At 48.9% G+C, this 16,485-nt stretch overlaps 1 protein-coding gene across 1 annotated transcript in view; it reads right to left on the bottom strand.

Moving 5' to 3' along the window:
• The window catches only part of psmb2 (proteasome 20S subunit beta 2), a 40,651-nt gene extending 25,698 nt beyond the window's left edge, over positions 1–14,953 (bottom strand). Inside the window, exons 1-2 of the mRNA XM_038800066.1 lie at positions 14,732–14,953; positions 10,606–10,728 (exon numbers count right to left, since the gene is read on the bottom strand). Coding sequence (XP_038655994.1) covers positions 10,606–10,728; positions 14,732–14,822 — 214 coding nt within the window. The 5' untranslated portion in view covers positions 14,823–14,953. The remainder of the gene's footprint in view (positions 1–10,605; positions 10,729–14,731) is intronic.
• Between the last annotated feature and the right edge of the window lie 1,532 nt (positions 14,954–16,485).

The raw sequence follows: 16,485 nt of genomic DNA, 5'->3' as shown, positions 1-16,485 counted from the left end.
TCATCAGTAAGACAAGTTTAAGGACAGAGTTGAGAGAAGATTTACCAACAGAGATAAAAACACGAGAAAAGTAACAGAATAGATCACAAAAGCTAGTTTTAATTGATCCTATTCATACTAATCTGTATTTGGTTTCGAACAAAATGCTTGCTTGGTGAGAATTATCTTTGATTTTTGTTTGAATACAGATTTGATTTGTTTTCTTGCATTGAAATGATACAGTTGTGGTATTCCAAAAAGGAAATGCATAGAAAAGGTCAATAAGACATTTCAGTGATTAGAATAGCTACCCACCTACCCAGTAAGATCGAGCTATGGATAAGCTATTCACTTAATAGAAACTCTCAAAGGCAAATATCCTAACCTGCACTGATACAAAAAGAGACAAAACATGAGACAGGCTGAATTAAGATGGCAATAGAGGAGCAAAGAGTTGCCACTTAGTTGAATGTGGTGTTGAAGAGACTTAATCCAGAAGTTTTCCAAACTAGTTCGATCCAACAGCATGGAAAATAATCAACAGTCAAAATTGACTTCACAAAATGGGGGTCTATAAAGTGAAATTTAACGTTTGCCGAATTGAGTAAAAAAATTATACATGAAAAATAACTTATTCAGCTTCCTTGACAAAGCTCATAAGCAATTATTTCATAAATGTAACGTATATTTGAATCAGACTTGATGACCCTGATGCAACCATATCCAGTGAAGGCACATAATGTATCCACACTCTCCCAAATCACCTGAGTCTTGGCAAGCCTTTATGTGTTAATAAACCTTGAAACAGAATATTGCTGGCAGTTAAAAAAAACCTGACCTTAAATATTGACAAAGCTAACATTCTTTCACGGCAATAAGAACACAATGTGTAAATGCAAAAGAATGCCTGTGATTGTAAAATAATTTGACACACTTCATGGCTGAGTTACTTTTCTTTTTATAATGAAATCTTTTTGGATAAAACATATACAAAAATAATTTCCCCATCAGGATAATGAGCCTGGAGGCTATTAAAAAATCTTCAGCCCTGAAAGTCCAGAAAAGGGTTTTGCATCACTGCAGTTGGACTACAATTCAAAGTTTTGACTGCGGTTGAGCACGGAGAAGGGCATGCACTGTATTCCAGATTTGCATAATTTACATTGATTCGGAGTTCAGATGTCAACTCTGGCCATTTTGACATCCAGCAACAAGCAATGCCCAAAGCCGGCAAGCCAAATGTAAATTCCCCAATAAGTTCCTTAATATTGTAAAAGATGGAACATGCTAATTTTTCACAATTAAACAAATCAATCAAGTTAATTCTCTCATTTTTGGGCATGTAGCAAATTACGGATTTGTGAACTACACCCGATTTAAATCTCATACTCCCTTCAGTTGCATTTGTGGCATAAAAGTACCAGTACATAGGTGAATACTGATAAAGGACCAAATCCAAGAGAAGTTTCAAAGAACCATACAGAGTGCCGATTAGGAAAAGAAATGGTCAATAATCTCTATCCTACGTAGAACATAGCTGCAGAAATTAAATATTAGTCTGAGTTCACTGAATGTTTAACTTTTTCCTCATTCATACAAAAGCGAAATACTGCAGCTGCTTAAATCGGAAATAAAAACAGAATGTTTTGGTCATTCATGTTCTTCTCACCCTTATTAAATTAGATTATTTGTTAAATTAGTTAAATTGTTATGAAAAGCAGCCAATAATAGCTGGTAATGGTGTATCACCACAATGTTTAGTTGATGGAAAAGATTGCTCCATGCGGTAAATATGCTAAAACTGCTTTTTATTTAAACAAACCGTAGTGTGTATCTATCGCAATATCTCCCTTCATACAGCCATTCAACAAATGGGCAAACTTTATACTAGAGCTTAAGGTTTAAAAGTTTAATGAAAAAAGAACCGATCATAAATCACTAGTGATTACTCATGAATGACCAATTCTGAGGGGGCAGCGCGGTGACTCAATGGCTAGCACTGGGACTGCAGCGCTGAGGACCTGGGTTCGAATCCCAGCCTTGGGTCACTGTCCATGTGGAGTGTGCACATTCTCCCAATGTCTGCGTGGGTTTCACCCCCACAACCCAAAGATGTGCAGGTTAAGTGGACTGGCGACGCTAAACTGCCCATGGGCTGGGTTTAATGCACCCTGCTGTTGTAGAAACTACGGCGGCCAGGCCTCCATTTTGCAGGAGGGGCCTCACATCAGTCTCCAGGATGCCCCATAGGCTCCCATGATGAAGTTGGAGTGTGGAAGGGGCAGATGTGGCAGAGGGAAGTTAATTATGCTCGAGGGACTTCCGGTTGCGGCTATGCGGAGCTAAGTCGCATGTTCGGCAGCACCCGTTAGCAACGGACTTTTGGGCTCTTTTTAGGGCCCATAACGGCGTGTGTTCGACGTTTCCCGGTGTGGGAAGGGGACAGCAACATTCCCCTGATAGCATATGGATTGGACCAGGAGGGTGGCATTGGAGCAAAGAAAGGTGCGAGGGAGGAGGACCAAGATGGCGGCAGGCAGGGACCAGGCAGCGTGGATGCAGTGGGGGCAGGAGCAGCTGGAGTTGCTCCAGCTCTGTTTGAAGGAACTGAAAGCAGAGCTGCTGGAGCCGATGAACGCTTCAATCGATAAGCTGCTGGAGACCCAGACGGCCCAAGGGGCGGCGATCCGGGAGGTGCGGCAAAAGGTCTCGGAGAACGAGGACGAGATCCTAGGCCTGGCGGTGAAGGTGCAGGCGCTCTACAAGAAATGGCAGGCGAGGTTCGAGGAGATGGAGAACCGGTCGAGGCGAAAGAACCTGCGGATCCTGGGCCTCCCGGAGGGGCTGGAGGTATCGGACGTGGGGGCCTACGTGGTCATCATGCTGAATTCGCTGATGGGAGCGGGGGTCTTCCAGGGGCCCTTGGAGCTGGAGGAGGCCCACCAAGTGCTGGCGAGGAAGCCCAAGCCCAGTGAGCCACTGCAGGCGGTGCTGGTGCGGTTCCACCGGTTTGCTGATCAAGAGTGTGTGTTAAGGTGAGCCAAGAAGGAGTGGAGCAGCAGGTGGGAGAACGCGGGAGGTCCGGATCTACCAGGATTGGAGCGCGGAGGTGGCGAAGAGGAGGACTGGCTACAATCGGGCGAAGGCAGTGCTACACAGGAGGGGGGTGTAGTTCGGTATGCTGCAGCTGGCGCGTCTGTGGGTCATCTACAAGGACCGACACCATTATTTCGAGTCCCCGGAGGAGGCATGGGCCTTTGTTCAGGCCGAAAAACTGGACTCGGTCCAAGGGTTGGGGACGAGGGGTCGCAGTGGAGGGATGGTTGCAGATTGTTGTGTTGTGCTCCGAGGGGGGGCTCTTTGTTTTTCGGGGGTTGATTGGGCATTGTTTCGATTAGGTCCGCCAGGTGAGCTCGTGGGGGGAATGGCCTGAGTTGGGGGTAGTGGTACAGGGCCTGGAAAGGGAGCTGCACCAAAGGAGGCGGGGCCAGGAAAGTGGAAAGCACGGGCTTTCCCCCGTGCTAAGGGTTGAAGGGGGCGGGGCCGGAGCTAGGAAGCACGGGCTTTTCTCCTGTGCTGGGAGTGGAATGGGGAGGATGAGAGCCTGCTGGTGGACGGGGGGGGGGGGGGGGGTCGGTCAATGGAGTGGCGGGAATGGCCGGGGTCAGCAGGAGTTGGTTGACTTACGGGAGTGCAATGGGGGGAACAAATCAGCTAGCTGGGGGGGGGGGGGGGGGGGGCCGGGTTGCTGCTGGAATGGCCAAGGGGGGAGTTGGAGTTGGTAGCGGTGGGGGCGAGGATCTGCCGCTGTGGGGAACGGGTCGTGCGGGGGGCGCGGGCACGTGGCTGGCCTAGGAAGGGCTATGGCTAGTCGGCGGGGGAAGGGGGCGAGTAGCCCCCTGATCCGGCTGATAACCTGGAATGTAAGGGAACTGAATGGGCCGGTCAAGCGGGCCCGGGTGTTCGCGCACCTGAAGGGGCTGAAGGCGGATGTGGCCATGCTTCAGGAGACGCACCCGCGGGTGGCGGATCAGGTAAGGTTAAGAAAGGGGTGGGTAGGGCAGGTGTTTCATTCAGGTTTGGATGCAAAAAATCGGGGGGTGGCGATCTTGGTGGGGAAGAGAGTGTCGTTCGAGGCGTCGAGCATTGTGGCAGACAATGGCGGTAGGTATGTGATGGTAAGTGGCAAGCTGCAGGGGTAGCGGGTTGTGTTGGTCAATGTATACGCCCCGAATTGGGACGATGCGGGGTTCATGCGGCCTATGCTGAGCCGGATTCCGGACCTGGAGACAGGGGGCCTGATTGGGGGGGGGGGGGGGGGGGGGATATTCAACACGGTGCTGGACCCGGCACTGGATCGCTCCATGTCCAGGACGGGCAGGAGGCCGGCAGGAGGCCGGCAGCGGCCAAGGTGCTGAGGGGGTTAATGGACCAGATGGGAGGGGTGGACCCATGGAGGTTTGCGAGGCAGGGGGCCAGGGAATTTTCATTCTTCTGCCATGTCCACAAGGCCTACTTCCGGATTGACGTTTTTGTCATGAGCAGGGCGCTGATTCCGAGGGTGGAGGATACGGAGTACTCGGCGATAGCCATCTCTGATCATGCTCCGCATTGGGTGGACCTCAAGTTAGGGTGAGGAGAGGGACCAGCGCCCGCTGTGCCGCCTAGAGGTGGGGTTGTTGGCAGACGAGGAGGTGAGAGGGCGGGTCCGGAGGTGTATAGAGGGGTACCTGGAGGCTAATGACAATGGGGAGGTGCAAGAAGCTGAAGGCAGTGGTCAGAGGAGAGCTGATCTCCATTAGGGCACACAAGGAGAGGGGAGAGGAGAGGTTGGTGGGGGAGATGGTGAGGGTGGACAGGAGGTACGTGGAGGCCCCGGAGGAGGGATTGCTTAGGGAGCGGCGTAGCCTCCAGGCTGAGTTCGATCTGTTGACCATCAGAAAGTCGGAGGCGCAGTGGAGGAAGGCGCAGGGGGCGGTATATGAATACGGAGAAAAGGCGAGCCGGATGCTGGCGCACGAGCTTCGGAAGCGAGAGGCAGCTAGGGAGATCGGGGGAGTTAGGGATGGAAGAGGGAGCACGGTGCGAAGTGCGGTGGGTATCAATGGGGTCTTCAGGGACTTCTACGAGGAACTGAACCGGTCTGAGCCCCCAGTGGAGGGGGGAGGGATGGGTCGCTTCCTGGGCTGGCTGAGGTTTCTGAGGGTGGAGGAGGGGCTGGTGGCGCCAGTTGGGTTGGAGGAACTGGTCCAAGGGATAGGAAACATGCAGGCGGGGAAGGCACCGGGGCCGGATGGGATCCCGGTTGAATGTTACAAGAAGTATTCGGACCTGTTGGGCCCGCTGTTGGTAAGGACCTTCAATGAGGCAAGGGAAGGGGCTCTGCCTCCGACGTCGATTTCCTTAATCCTGAAGCGGGACAAGGATCCCCTACAGTGTGGGTCATATATGCCGATCTCACTCCTAAATGTAGATGCAAAGTTGCTGGCAAAGGTTTTGGCCATGAGGATAGAGGACTGTGTGCCGCAGGTCATATACGAGGATCAGACGGGGTTCGTGAAAGGGAGGCAGTTGAATACTAATGTACGGAGGCTCTTACATAGAATTACATAGAATTTACAGTGCAGAAGGAGGCCATTCGGCCCACCGAGTCTGCACCGGCTCTTGGAAGGAGCACCCTACCCAAGGTCAACACCTCCCCCTATCCCAATAACCCAGTAACCCCACCCAACACTAAGGGCAATTCTGGACACTAAGGGCAATTTATCATGGCCAATCCACCTAACCTGCACATCTTTGGACTGTGGGAGGAAATCGGAGCACCCGGAGGAAACCCACGCACACACGGGGAGGATGTGCAGACTCCGCACAGACAGTGACCCAAGCCGGAATTGAACCTGGGACCCTGGAGCTGTGAAGCCATTGTGCTATCCACAATGCTACCGTGCTGCCGGCGGTGGAAGGGGAGGCGGAGATAGTGGTGGCGATGGATGCGGAGAAGGCCTTTGATAGGGTGGAATGGGGGTACCTGTGGGAGGTGCTGAAAAGATTCGGGTTTGGGGAGGGGTTCGTCAGGTGGGTGAGGTTGCTATATGAGGCCCCGGTGGCGAGTGTGGCTACCAACAGAAGGAGGTCAGAGTATTTCCGATTGCACCAGGGAAGAGGTGGGGGTGTCCCCCGTTCCCCCCTGCTCTTTGCGCTGGCGATTGAACCCCTGGCCATGGCGTTGAGGGAGTCGAGGAACTGGAGGGGGTTAGTGTGGGGTGGGGAGGTGCATCGGGTGTCGCGCTATGCGGATGATCTGCTGCTATATGTGGCGGACCCGGTGGGGGGAATGCTGGAGGTGATGAGGATCCTCAGGGAGTTTGGAGATTTCTCCGGGTACAAACACAATATGGGGAAGAGCGAGTTGTTCGTAGTGCACCCAGGGGACCAGGAGAGGGGGATTGGTGAGCTCCTGCTAAAAAGGGCAGAGAGGAGTTTCAGGTACCTGGGGGTCCACGTGGCTAGGAGCTGGGAGGCCATGCATGAGCTTAACTTCACGAGGCTGGTGGAGCAGATGGAGGAGGCGTTTAAGAGGTGGGACGTGCTGCCACTCTCCCTGGCGGGTAGGGAGCAGTTACAATGATGGTGCTCGCAAGGTTTTTGTTCCTGTTCCAATGCCTCCCCATCCTGGTCCCTAAGGCCTTCTTCAGGCGGGTTAACAGGAGCGTTATGGGGTTTGTATGGGCGCAGAAGACTCCGAGGGTAAGAAGGGTGTTCCTGGAGCGGAGCAGGGGATGGGGGGGGGGGGGGGGGGGGGGGGGGGGGTGGCGGCGTTGCCTAACCTCTGTGGATATTATTGGGCCGCCAACGTGGCGATGGTACGCAAGTGGGTGTTAGAGGGGGAAGGGGCGCATGGAAGAGGCTGGAGATGGCGTCCTGTGTGGGCACGAGCCTGGAGGCGCTGGTGACGGCGCCATTGCTGCTTCCTCCAACGAGGTACACTACGAGCCCGGTGGTGGCGGCTACCCTCAAAATTTGGGGGCAATGGAGACGGCACAGGGGGGAGTTGGGGGCCTCAGTGTGGTCCCCGATACGGGTGAACCACCGGTTTGTCCCGGGGAGAATGGACGGAGGGTTTCAGAGTTGGCACAGGGCAGGTATTAAGATGAATAGGGGACCTGTTTGTGGACGGGAAGCTCGTGAGCCTGGGTGAGCTGGAGGGGAAGTTCGGCCTCCCCCCCGGGGAACACCTTCAGATGTATGCAGGTAAGGGCGTTTGTTAGGCGGCAGGTGGTGGAGTTCCCACTGTTGCCGCCACGGATGGTCCAGGACAGGGGGCATTCGGGGATATGGGTTGGAGAGGGGAGGATCTCAACCACGTACCAGGTGATGCAGGAGGAGGAGGAGGCTTCGGTGGAGGAGCTGAAGGGTAAGTGGGAGGAGGAGTTGGGTGAGGAGGTCGACGAGGGGACGTGGGCGGATGCCCTGGGGAGGGTGAATTCCTCCTCCTCTTGCGCGAGGCTCAGCTTAATACAATTCAAGGCGCTGCATAGGGCGCACATGACCGGGGCAAGGCTGAGCCGGTTCTTTGGGAGTGAGGACAGATGTGTTATGTGCTCAGGGAGCCCAGCAAACCACACCCACATGTTCTGAGTGTGCCCAGCGCTGGAGGACTTTTGGGTGGGGGGTGCGTAGCAGAGACGATGTCGAGGGTGGTTGGTTCTAGGGTTGAGCCGGGCTGGGGGTTCGTAATATTTGGGGTGGCAGAGGAGCCTGGAGTGCAGGAGGCGAAAGTATGCTGGCCTTTGCGTCCCTGGTAGCCCGGCGAAGGATTCTTTTTCAGTGGAAAGATGCGAGACCCCCAGGCGTGGAATTCTGGGTCAACGATATGGCTGGGTTTATTAAATTGGAGGGGGTCAAATTTGCCTTAAGGGGATCGGTGCAAGTGTTCTTCAGGCGGTGGCAACCGTTTCTTGACTTCCTGGCAGAGCGTTAGGTGATGGTCCGCAACAGCAGCAACCCGGTGGGAGTGGTGGGGGGGGGGGGGCTTGTGTGAGGGTTTGTTTGTTTTTCTTGATTGGGCGTGTATATTTGCCTATATGTTGATCATTTCTGCTAATTTATTATTTGTGTATGGGGGGGGGTGTTTGTTCTTATTTCTTTGTGTTTATGTTGTTGATGATTTGTGAAAACTTGAATAAAAATTATTTACAATTATGCTCTTGAGCTCAACGCAATTTAGTGGTGGCTCAAGGTCCGTGAACCTGTATAGCTTTCCAGCAACATCGGAAGGCTGCCCAGCAACCTCCAATAGGTTTGCCAGTGGCCACTGGAAGGTGGTTTTGGCTTGTAGTCAGACAATCCGTGACCAATCGAGGGACAAGACATTAGAAAGGTGGCAAGGGTGGCTGTGCTGAGGGCCACACTGCTGCCCTTGGCTTCCATTCTCCTAGCCCCATCCCACATTCGGTCTGAGGTCTCATGACGATGCCGGCAGCTGCATCAACACAGCTGCCACCACTTCCGCGGGTGGTATGAGAAGCTGTCAGCCCATGATTTGCCAGCAGTGCTTAGCTGGCGGGATGTCAGTCACCGGGGGCCTTACTCTGGGTAAGGCCCAATGAAGTGCCCAAAAGGCCTTTGATTCTGCTGGGCCATCCCCACGGAGCTATGGGGCTCTGATTCAATAATCAATTAAATATTCAATGAGTAAGCTAATTGTTGATTCTACCTTTATTTCAATTCCTGTGCATAGCAGCAATTCCATTTTGAATACCGTGCAAGTGAGTTAATAAAAACCTAATCCAGGGCAGCATGGTGCCGCAGTGGTTAGCACCGCAGCCTCACGGCGCCAGGGTCCCAGGTTCGATTCCGGCTCTGGGTCACTGTCCGTGTGGAGTTTGCACATTCTCCCCGTGTTTGCGTAGGTTTCGCCCCCACAACCCGAAAAATGTGCCAGGTAGGTGGATTGGTCACGCTAAATTGCCCCTTTTTTGGAAAAGTGAATTGAGTAATCTAAATTCATTTGAAAAAAGTAGAAACCTAATCTTGCAACTGTCAGTTACTGTGCTGCAATGAATAATTGAAACAGACTTTTCTTCCATTAACACATTCCTAAACTCTAAGAAAATCTTTATATTTAAGAGCTACAACTAAAAGGAACAGCAACAAAAATAAATTACCAGAACTTTGGCATAAAATAGTTTGCTCCACTTTCATCAAGAAAAGATAAAACATACTGCTTGCATTCTATTACAGCAGGTTAAGACACAAAACGTCTCACTGCTAAAATGTATCAATTTCAATTTCAGTCCTGGCTGTTAAGATGCTAAATTACAAAATGTCTAAGAAAGAACAGGGTTCAATGTAGCTTTAGTAACAGGACACAATTAGATTTGATAATTCTAAGATAATGGTTAGCTAAAGCTAGTTCAAAGACCATGAATGGTGTTTCCTTTGGCTGTTGAGTCTAGAACCAGAGGACAATCTCAGAATAAAGGGCAAGCCATTTAAGGATGAGACGAGGAGGAATTTCTTCACGCAAGGGTGGTGAATCTTTGGAATTCTCTGCCCCAGAGAGCTGTGGAAGCTCAAACATTGAGCCTCAAGTTCAAGACAGAAATTGATAAGATTTCTGGATACTAATGGTGGCAAGGAATATGGGAATAGAGGGGGAACAGAGGTAGGCGATCAGCCATGATCTGTTTGAATGGTGGAGCAGGCTCAACGGGCTGACTAGCCTACATCTATGTTTTCACCAAGAGAAAAAGTACACCGTAATAGTGTAGCTCAGGAAGTTACTAATGAGACTTATGAACTTCTGTAGCTTCACAACAGTAGAGGCAATCAAGAAATAGGTCATCTTGAGTGATAAAAGAAGAATTTTTAAATTCTCAACAGAAAAAAGTCAAGCTAATGAATAAAACTATAGCAGATTGAATTGTGACTGGTTACGTGTCTAAAAATGAGAAGATTGTGCATACAATGTTTCAGTGTATCCAATGCTGATTGACTCGATGGCAGGGTGATTAATTTGTTGTTAAAGATTTGTTGCGCAAGATGAGCATATTTCATCTTTTACAATATTAAGGAATATATTGGGGAATTTACACTCAGTTTGCCAGCTTTGTGCATTGCTGAATGTCAAATGGCCAGAGCTGACACCTGAACTCAGAATCAACGTAAGCTGCAAATTTGGAATACACATGTGGAAGGTTACATTGATCAGCTTGTACTCAGACAAAAACATTATCAAAGCTTGCAAATTTGGCCTTTGAAACAGACAAAAACCTTAAAAGAACATACACAGCGATACTGAACAATGCAGACTTTTAAAAATTCTGTCTGAAGTTTGACAATAGTACTGATTCCGCTGAGGGTAGGTACTATCTAAGAATTTGTTAAAAACTTTAAATCATCATTTTAACGCTCAAAACATTGGACCCAGAATAACTCTAAACAGACCATACAGTTGCTGGTTAATTACAGAGGCAAAACTGGCAACAAAACAAACACTGATCTTTAAATATTTTAGTTGCTCTCTATCAAACAATAATTGCTGCTCATTAAAATGAAAATGTGATTTGAAATGTCATCTTGAAAAGTCCTGAAAGAGATGAATAAGGCACACTGGCTACCCACCATTTCTCATTTTGTAAAGCTGTACATTTTTCTGAATGTACTCTGCAAATTGGACGGTGTCTCCAGCTTCTCCAACACATAGCAGCATGATCTTCTCACTCAGTTTAAACATTTTATCATAATCTAAATGAAACAAGGAAATGAAGAAATTAAAACTCACAAAGCAATAAATGAGAACAAAATTTAAAGATCCACCCGTCTAAATCTATCCATTGTAATGAGCAGAGCAACTTTGCCACAGAATGATAAAATATGTGCAGAAAGGACAGAAAGTCTCATCACCATGAAGCCCTCTTCAAACTACAGCAAGTTAGTTATTTATTGCACATGCACACAACAGTTACTGACACTTGCAATGAATAATTCTACCTCACAATTTTATGGCTCCCTATAATGTTCGTTGGCGATGGTGAGTAGTTAGCCATATTCTAGGTCAAATGTAATAGTTAAAAAGAAGTCTGAACAATTCTGATTCTCGGGTCTGGAAACAGTGTCTGATTAGGTAGAAATAGGTATTAACACACAGAGATGTAAGGCATCAATAAGCCTTGACCTTTCATTCATTAAACATGTTGATTATGTGTAACGGCATATCATACAGTGAATGACTCCCGGAACCATCCCTTGATATTGCAAGGGAGGCAGTGGCATAGTGGCACAGTGCCATATTGTCACTGGACAAGTCATCCAGAGACCCAGGGTAATGCTCTGGGAGTTCGTGACTCGGATTTGAATCCCACCGCGGCAGATGATGAAATGTGAATTCAATAAAAATCTGGTATTAAAAGACTAATGACCATAATAATAATCTTTATTGTCACAAGGAGGCTTACATTAACACTGTAATGAAGTTACTGTGAAAAGCCCCTAGTCACCATATTCTGGCGCCTGTTCGGGTACACCGAGGGAGAATTCAGAATGCCCAAATTACCTAACAGTGCGTCTTTCGGGACTTGTGGGAGAAAACCGGAGCACCCGGAGGAATCCCACGCACATACGGGGAGAATGTGCAGACTCCACACAGACAGTGACCATGGCTGGGAGTCAAACCTAGGACGCTAGAGCTGTGAAGCAACAGTGCTACCCACTGTGCTACCACCCATGAAACCATTGTTGATTGCCGTGACAACCCATATGGTTCACTGATGTCCTTTCGTGAAGGAAATCTGCCACCCTTTCCTGGTCTACACGTGACTCCACATGCAGAGCAATGTGGTTGACTCTCAACTGCCCTCTGAAATGGCCTAGCAAACCACTCAGTTCAAAGGACAATGAAGGATGGGCAATAAATGCTGGCTGAGCCAGAGATGTCCACATCACCTGAATTAAGAAAAAAAAGAGATCCACCCCAGAGACAATTTGAATTCTAAACCCAAGGAAATAAGAATCACCAAAAAATCTGGGGTTAACCAGTACTTTTCCCATCTGATTGGGGACAAGCATTAGGTAACTTTGATAAAATATGTTCAACTCCATTTTGTCTCTTTGAAATTGGTAGTTTGATACTGCTCACTTGTACTTTCACTTTCAGTTTGCTCAATAATGCTGAATAATACTGTGAGCCAAGGCCAGGCAGGCCTGAAAGAGCAGACTTAAAAAAGGGAACTGAAGCTCTTATTTGAATGCAATGATTCTGGATGCTGTGGAATAATAGTTTGAATGTCTCTCTGAAAATGTTACACTTTGAGGACATTTTGTTGCACAAAGGATTCATCCATTTCTGCACTTAAAACGAGTAGAATCTCGCAAGTATAAAACCATATTGTGTGATGTATCATGAACAGTAGTAACTATCCCTGGCAATGTTGAAATGTTAGTTTCTTCACAATGCTCAGATTAATTTTAAACATTATGGGAGAGAGCGCCAAACATGTTACTCTTTTTACACTTTTTATTCTGATATACGTGTCCAAAAGGACTTTTAAGAGGGTTTAACAGGACTTCAATTACACTGTAATTGCTAATTAGATGGGAATTAGATTTAAGGTACATGTTAAAGTCACATTGGTTTGATAGCCTGCAGGTAATATTCCAATTTACTTCTCACTGCAGTACAGTAAACAGAACAGAAGATTCTGTATGCCATCACTGTGATTAATATTTTAATCCACTATTGGAAGTGAGAACACCCAGTGACAGTTACTTTGTGCCTCTTGCGACATCCTCCATGACATGTCTGCAGCTACCCATTTGCTAAATCACAAGCTCACTTCCACCACCAAAATCTGTGCCTATGTTTCCGAATTCCACGTTTTGAATCTCTTCAATCTGGTTTCTGCTGCACAGGTATCAAAGGCACAAATAACCCCCAATGTGATTGTGACCATGATGAACTATCCCTTTTCTTTATTCTCTACCTGTCTGCAGCCTTTGACAGCTGACCATACCATCCTTTTACAATGCCCCTAAAGTCCAGCGGACTGAGACTGAACTGACATGGATCCTTTCCTTATCCATCCAGGACGTAGCCAGAGAATCACCTAGATTGATTTCCCACCGTGTTCTTGCAGATCCTTGTTCTCCCCAACGATCTATATCTTTTAAAAATAAATTTAGAGTGCCCAATTTTTTTGTCCCAATTAAGGGGAAATTTAACATGGCCAATCCACCTACCCTGCACATCTCTGGGTTGTGGGGGTGAGATCCAAAGATCTATATTTTTAACACCCTCCTTTTTCTCATCTACATGCTGCCCCTCGGTGATGTCATCCAAAAACACAATACATATATGCCGACGGCATTGGGCTTTCCCTCACCACATCTTTTGACCCCTCCACTACGTACAAACTGCTGGTCTGACAGCCAGTACTGGGTGAGCAGAAATGTGTCCCATCTAAAAATTGTGAAGACTGAAGATCTTCAATCACCACCACAAACTCTTCACCCATGCCACCAACTCCATACCAATTCTCTGGGCAACTGTCAGAATCAGACTGTTCACAATCTTGGCATCATATATGAATGTTTTTGGTCATGAACACGGTTTATTTCCACCTGCATAATTTTGCCCGACTTCATTATTGCCTCAACTTATCTGCTGCTAAAACTCTAATCTTTGCCTTTATTACCTCCAGACTTGACTATCTGAATGTTTTCGTGCCAGCCTCCCATGTTATACACTCCATAAACTTGAGGTTAACTACACTTCAGTTGTTCACAAATCGAGTTTCATTTAGTCGCACCTATGTACCCACTGGATAACCAACAACTTGCTTTTAAAATTTCTATCTTTGTTTTCAAATCCCTCCACGATCTCTGCCCTCGTTATCCTTGTAATCTCCAGCCATACAACCTGGAGATATCAGAGCTCCTGCAATTTTGGCCTCTTGGTTTGATAAAAGCAGCAACCTGAACATTCTCTCCCCCACCCCCCAAATCAAATCCCAGAGGAGCAGCTCTCGCAACTTTTCTCAGTGCAGTAGGTCTTTCAAAACACCTCACCCCCCAACCAGTGGAGCAGCACTTTCTATCCATCACCCGCCCCCAATAAAGCAGCATCCTCTACAAATCACCCTTTAACAAATTGGAACAGCTCTCCCTTCGTTCTCCCAAACCCTACAATGGAGCAGCTCCATCTCCTCTCTCCCCCCCGCAGAGACTGGGACAGGTCTCTCTCTTATGTCTGCAAACCCCCACTACCCCATCATGGGGCAGTTCTCCATGCATCCCGTCACCACAACAGGCCTTGCTCCACATGGGCTGTCCCCACCAACTCACTTCCCCCACAATGGGCCACCCCTTCCCCCCACAATGGGTTATTTCCCTCTCCTCCCTCCACAATGGGTGCTCTCTTCTATCCCCCAAAATGAGGGTCCCTTCTGCCCCCCCCCCCCCCACTCCAATGAGGCTCCCCCTCTGACCCCTCCACACAATGGAGGTTCCCCTCTCTCCCCCCACAATGGGGCACCCCTCTGCCCTTCACCCAATGGGGGTCCCGCCCCGCCCAGAATAACCCTACCAATCACCCCCACAATGAGGAGAGGAGCTCCCTCTCCTCTCACTTCCCCCCACACCGGGGTCCCACCGCCTCCCTGCAGCTCCCTCTCTCTCTCTCTCCTTCCCCCGATGAGGTTAGGCCACAGATCCCAGGCCTCCGCGGGCCTGCTGCCTCATTCCGCCACCTCACCGTGTTTCATGGCGACGATGCTGCTGGCCGCCACTCTGTCCGACGACACCAGCACGAAATCACTGCCCTGTATTCCTATCAAGTACTCCATGGCGGGGCAACTCGATCAAAAACCGGGATTCACACACTGCAGCACCGAGCCTGAGACAGCAAATCCACACAGCGGCTGCGCGAGAACTGAGAAACACCGCGAGAACGCCGGAAGAGGACGTCATCCTCAGGGACAGAGCTAACAGAGAGTGAATATTCAGTGAGAGAATAAACAGCGAGTGAATGAGCAGAGTGAATAAACAGAGAGTGAATATCCAGTGAGAGAATAAACAGAGAATAGACAGAGTGAATACACAGAGAGAGAATAAACAGAGTGAATATCCAGTGAGAGAATAAACAGAGAATAGACAGAGTGAATACACAGAGAGAGAATAAACAGAGTGAATATCCAGTGAGAGAATAAACAGAGAATAGACAGAGTGAATACACAGAGAGAGAATAAACAGAGTGAATATCCAGTGAGAGAATAAACAGCGAGTGAATAAGCAGAGTGAATACACAGAGAGAGAATAAGCAGAGAGAATGAACAGAGAGAGAATAAACAGTGAATAAACAGAGAGTGAATACACACAGAGAATAAACAGAGAGAATACACAGAGAGAGAATAAACAGAGTGAATAAACACAGAGAATAAACAGAGAGTGAATAAACAGAGTGAATAAAGCTGTGTTTGGGCCAGCACAGTAACACAAGTGGCTAGCACAGTTGCTTCACCGCCAGGTTGGCAGGTTTGATTCCCCGCTGGGTCACTGTGCGGAGTCTGCACGTTCTCCCCGTGTGTGCGTGGGTTTTCTCCGGGCGCTCTGGTTTCCTCCCACAGTCCAAAGACGTGAAGGTTAGGTGGATTGGCCATAATAAATTGCCCTTGGTGGCCAAAAAGGTGAGGCGGGGTTATTGGGTTATGGGATAGGGTGGAAGTGAGGGCTTAAGCGGGTCGGTGCAGACTCGATGGGCCGAATGGCCTCCTTCGGCACTGTGTGTTCTATGTTCTATGAATAAACAGGGAGTGGATAAAGAAAGAGTGAATAAACAGAGAGTGAATAAACAGAGTGAAAAAACAGAGAGTGAAAAAACAGAGAGTGAATAAACAGAGTGAATGAAACGCAGGAGCGTTTTACGACGGCATCATCTGGCCCCTAGGATCAGCGATCCTGCGCCGCACAGGGGGCCAGCATGGCACTGGAGCACTTCATGCAGCTCCAGCTGCCGATACGGGTGCCAGCACTGCATGCGCAAATTCGCGCATGCGTGCCATGGCCGGCGCGAGATCGCGCATGCGCGTGGGGTTGCCTTCTCTGCGTCGACCCCGGGCAACATGGTGGAGTCCTGCAGTGGCCCGGTGCGGAATTACATAGGCCCTCACGGGATAAGCCCGCCTGGCGATCGGTAGGCCCAGATCATGGGCCAGGCCAACTTGGAGGACCCCCTTTCGGAGTTGGATAACCCCTCCCTCACACCAGGCCCCCACAGCATGAACGCCGATGTCCAGCCGGGAAGGAGCAGACACGGAGAATCCCGCCCAGTGAGAATAAACAGTGAGAGAATAAACAGAGTGAACAAACACTGGTGAATAGAGAGTGAATAAACAGGGAGTGACTAAACAAGGTGAATTAACAGAGAGTGAATCAACAGAGACAGAATAAACAGAGTGAATAAACAGAGAGTGAATATACAGAGAGAGAATAAAAAGAGAGTGAATAAAC

This window comes from Scyliorhinus canicula, chromosome 1 (assembly GCF_902713615.1).
Source record: "Scyliorhinus canicula chromosome 1, sScyCan1.1, whole genome shotgun sequence".
Lineage (NCBI taxonomy): Eukaryota > Metazoa > Chordata > Chondrichthyes > Carcharhiniformes > Scyliorhinidae > Scyliorhinus > Scyliorhinus canicula.
Note: the sequence above shows the minus strand (reverse complement) of the source record. Positions and strands in the feature narration are given on the sequence as shown.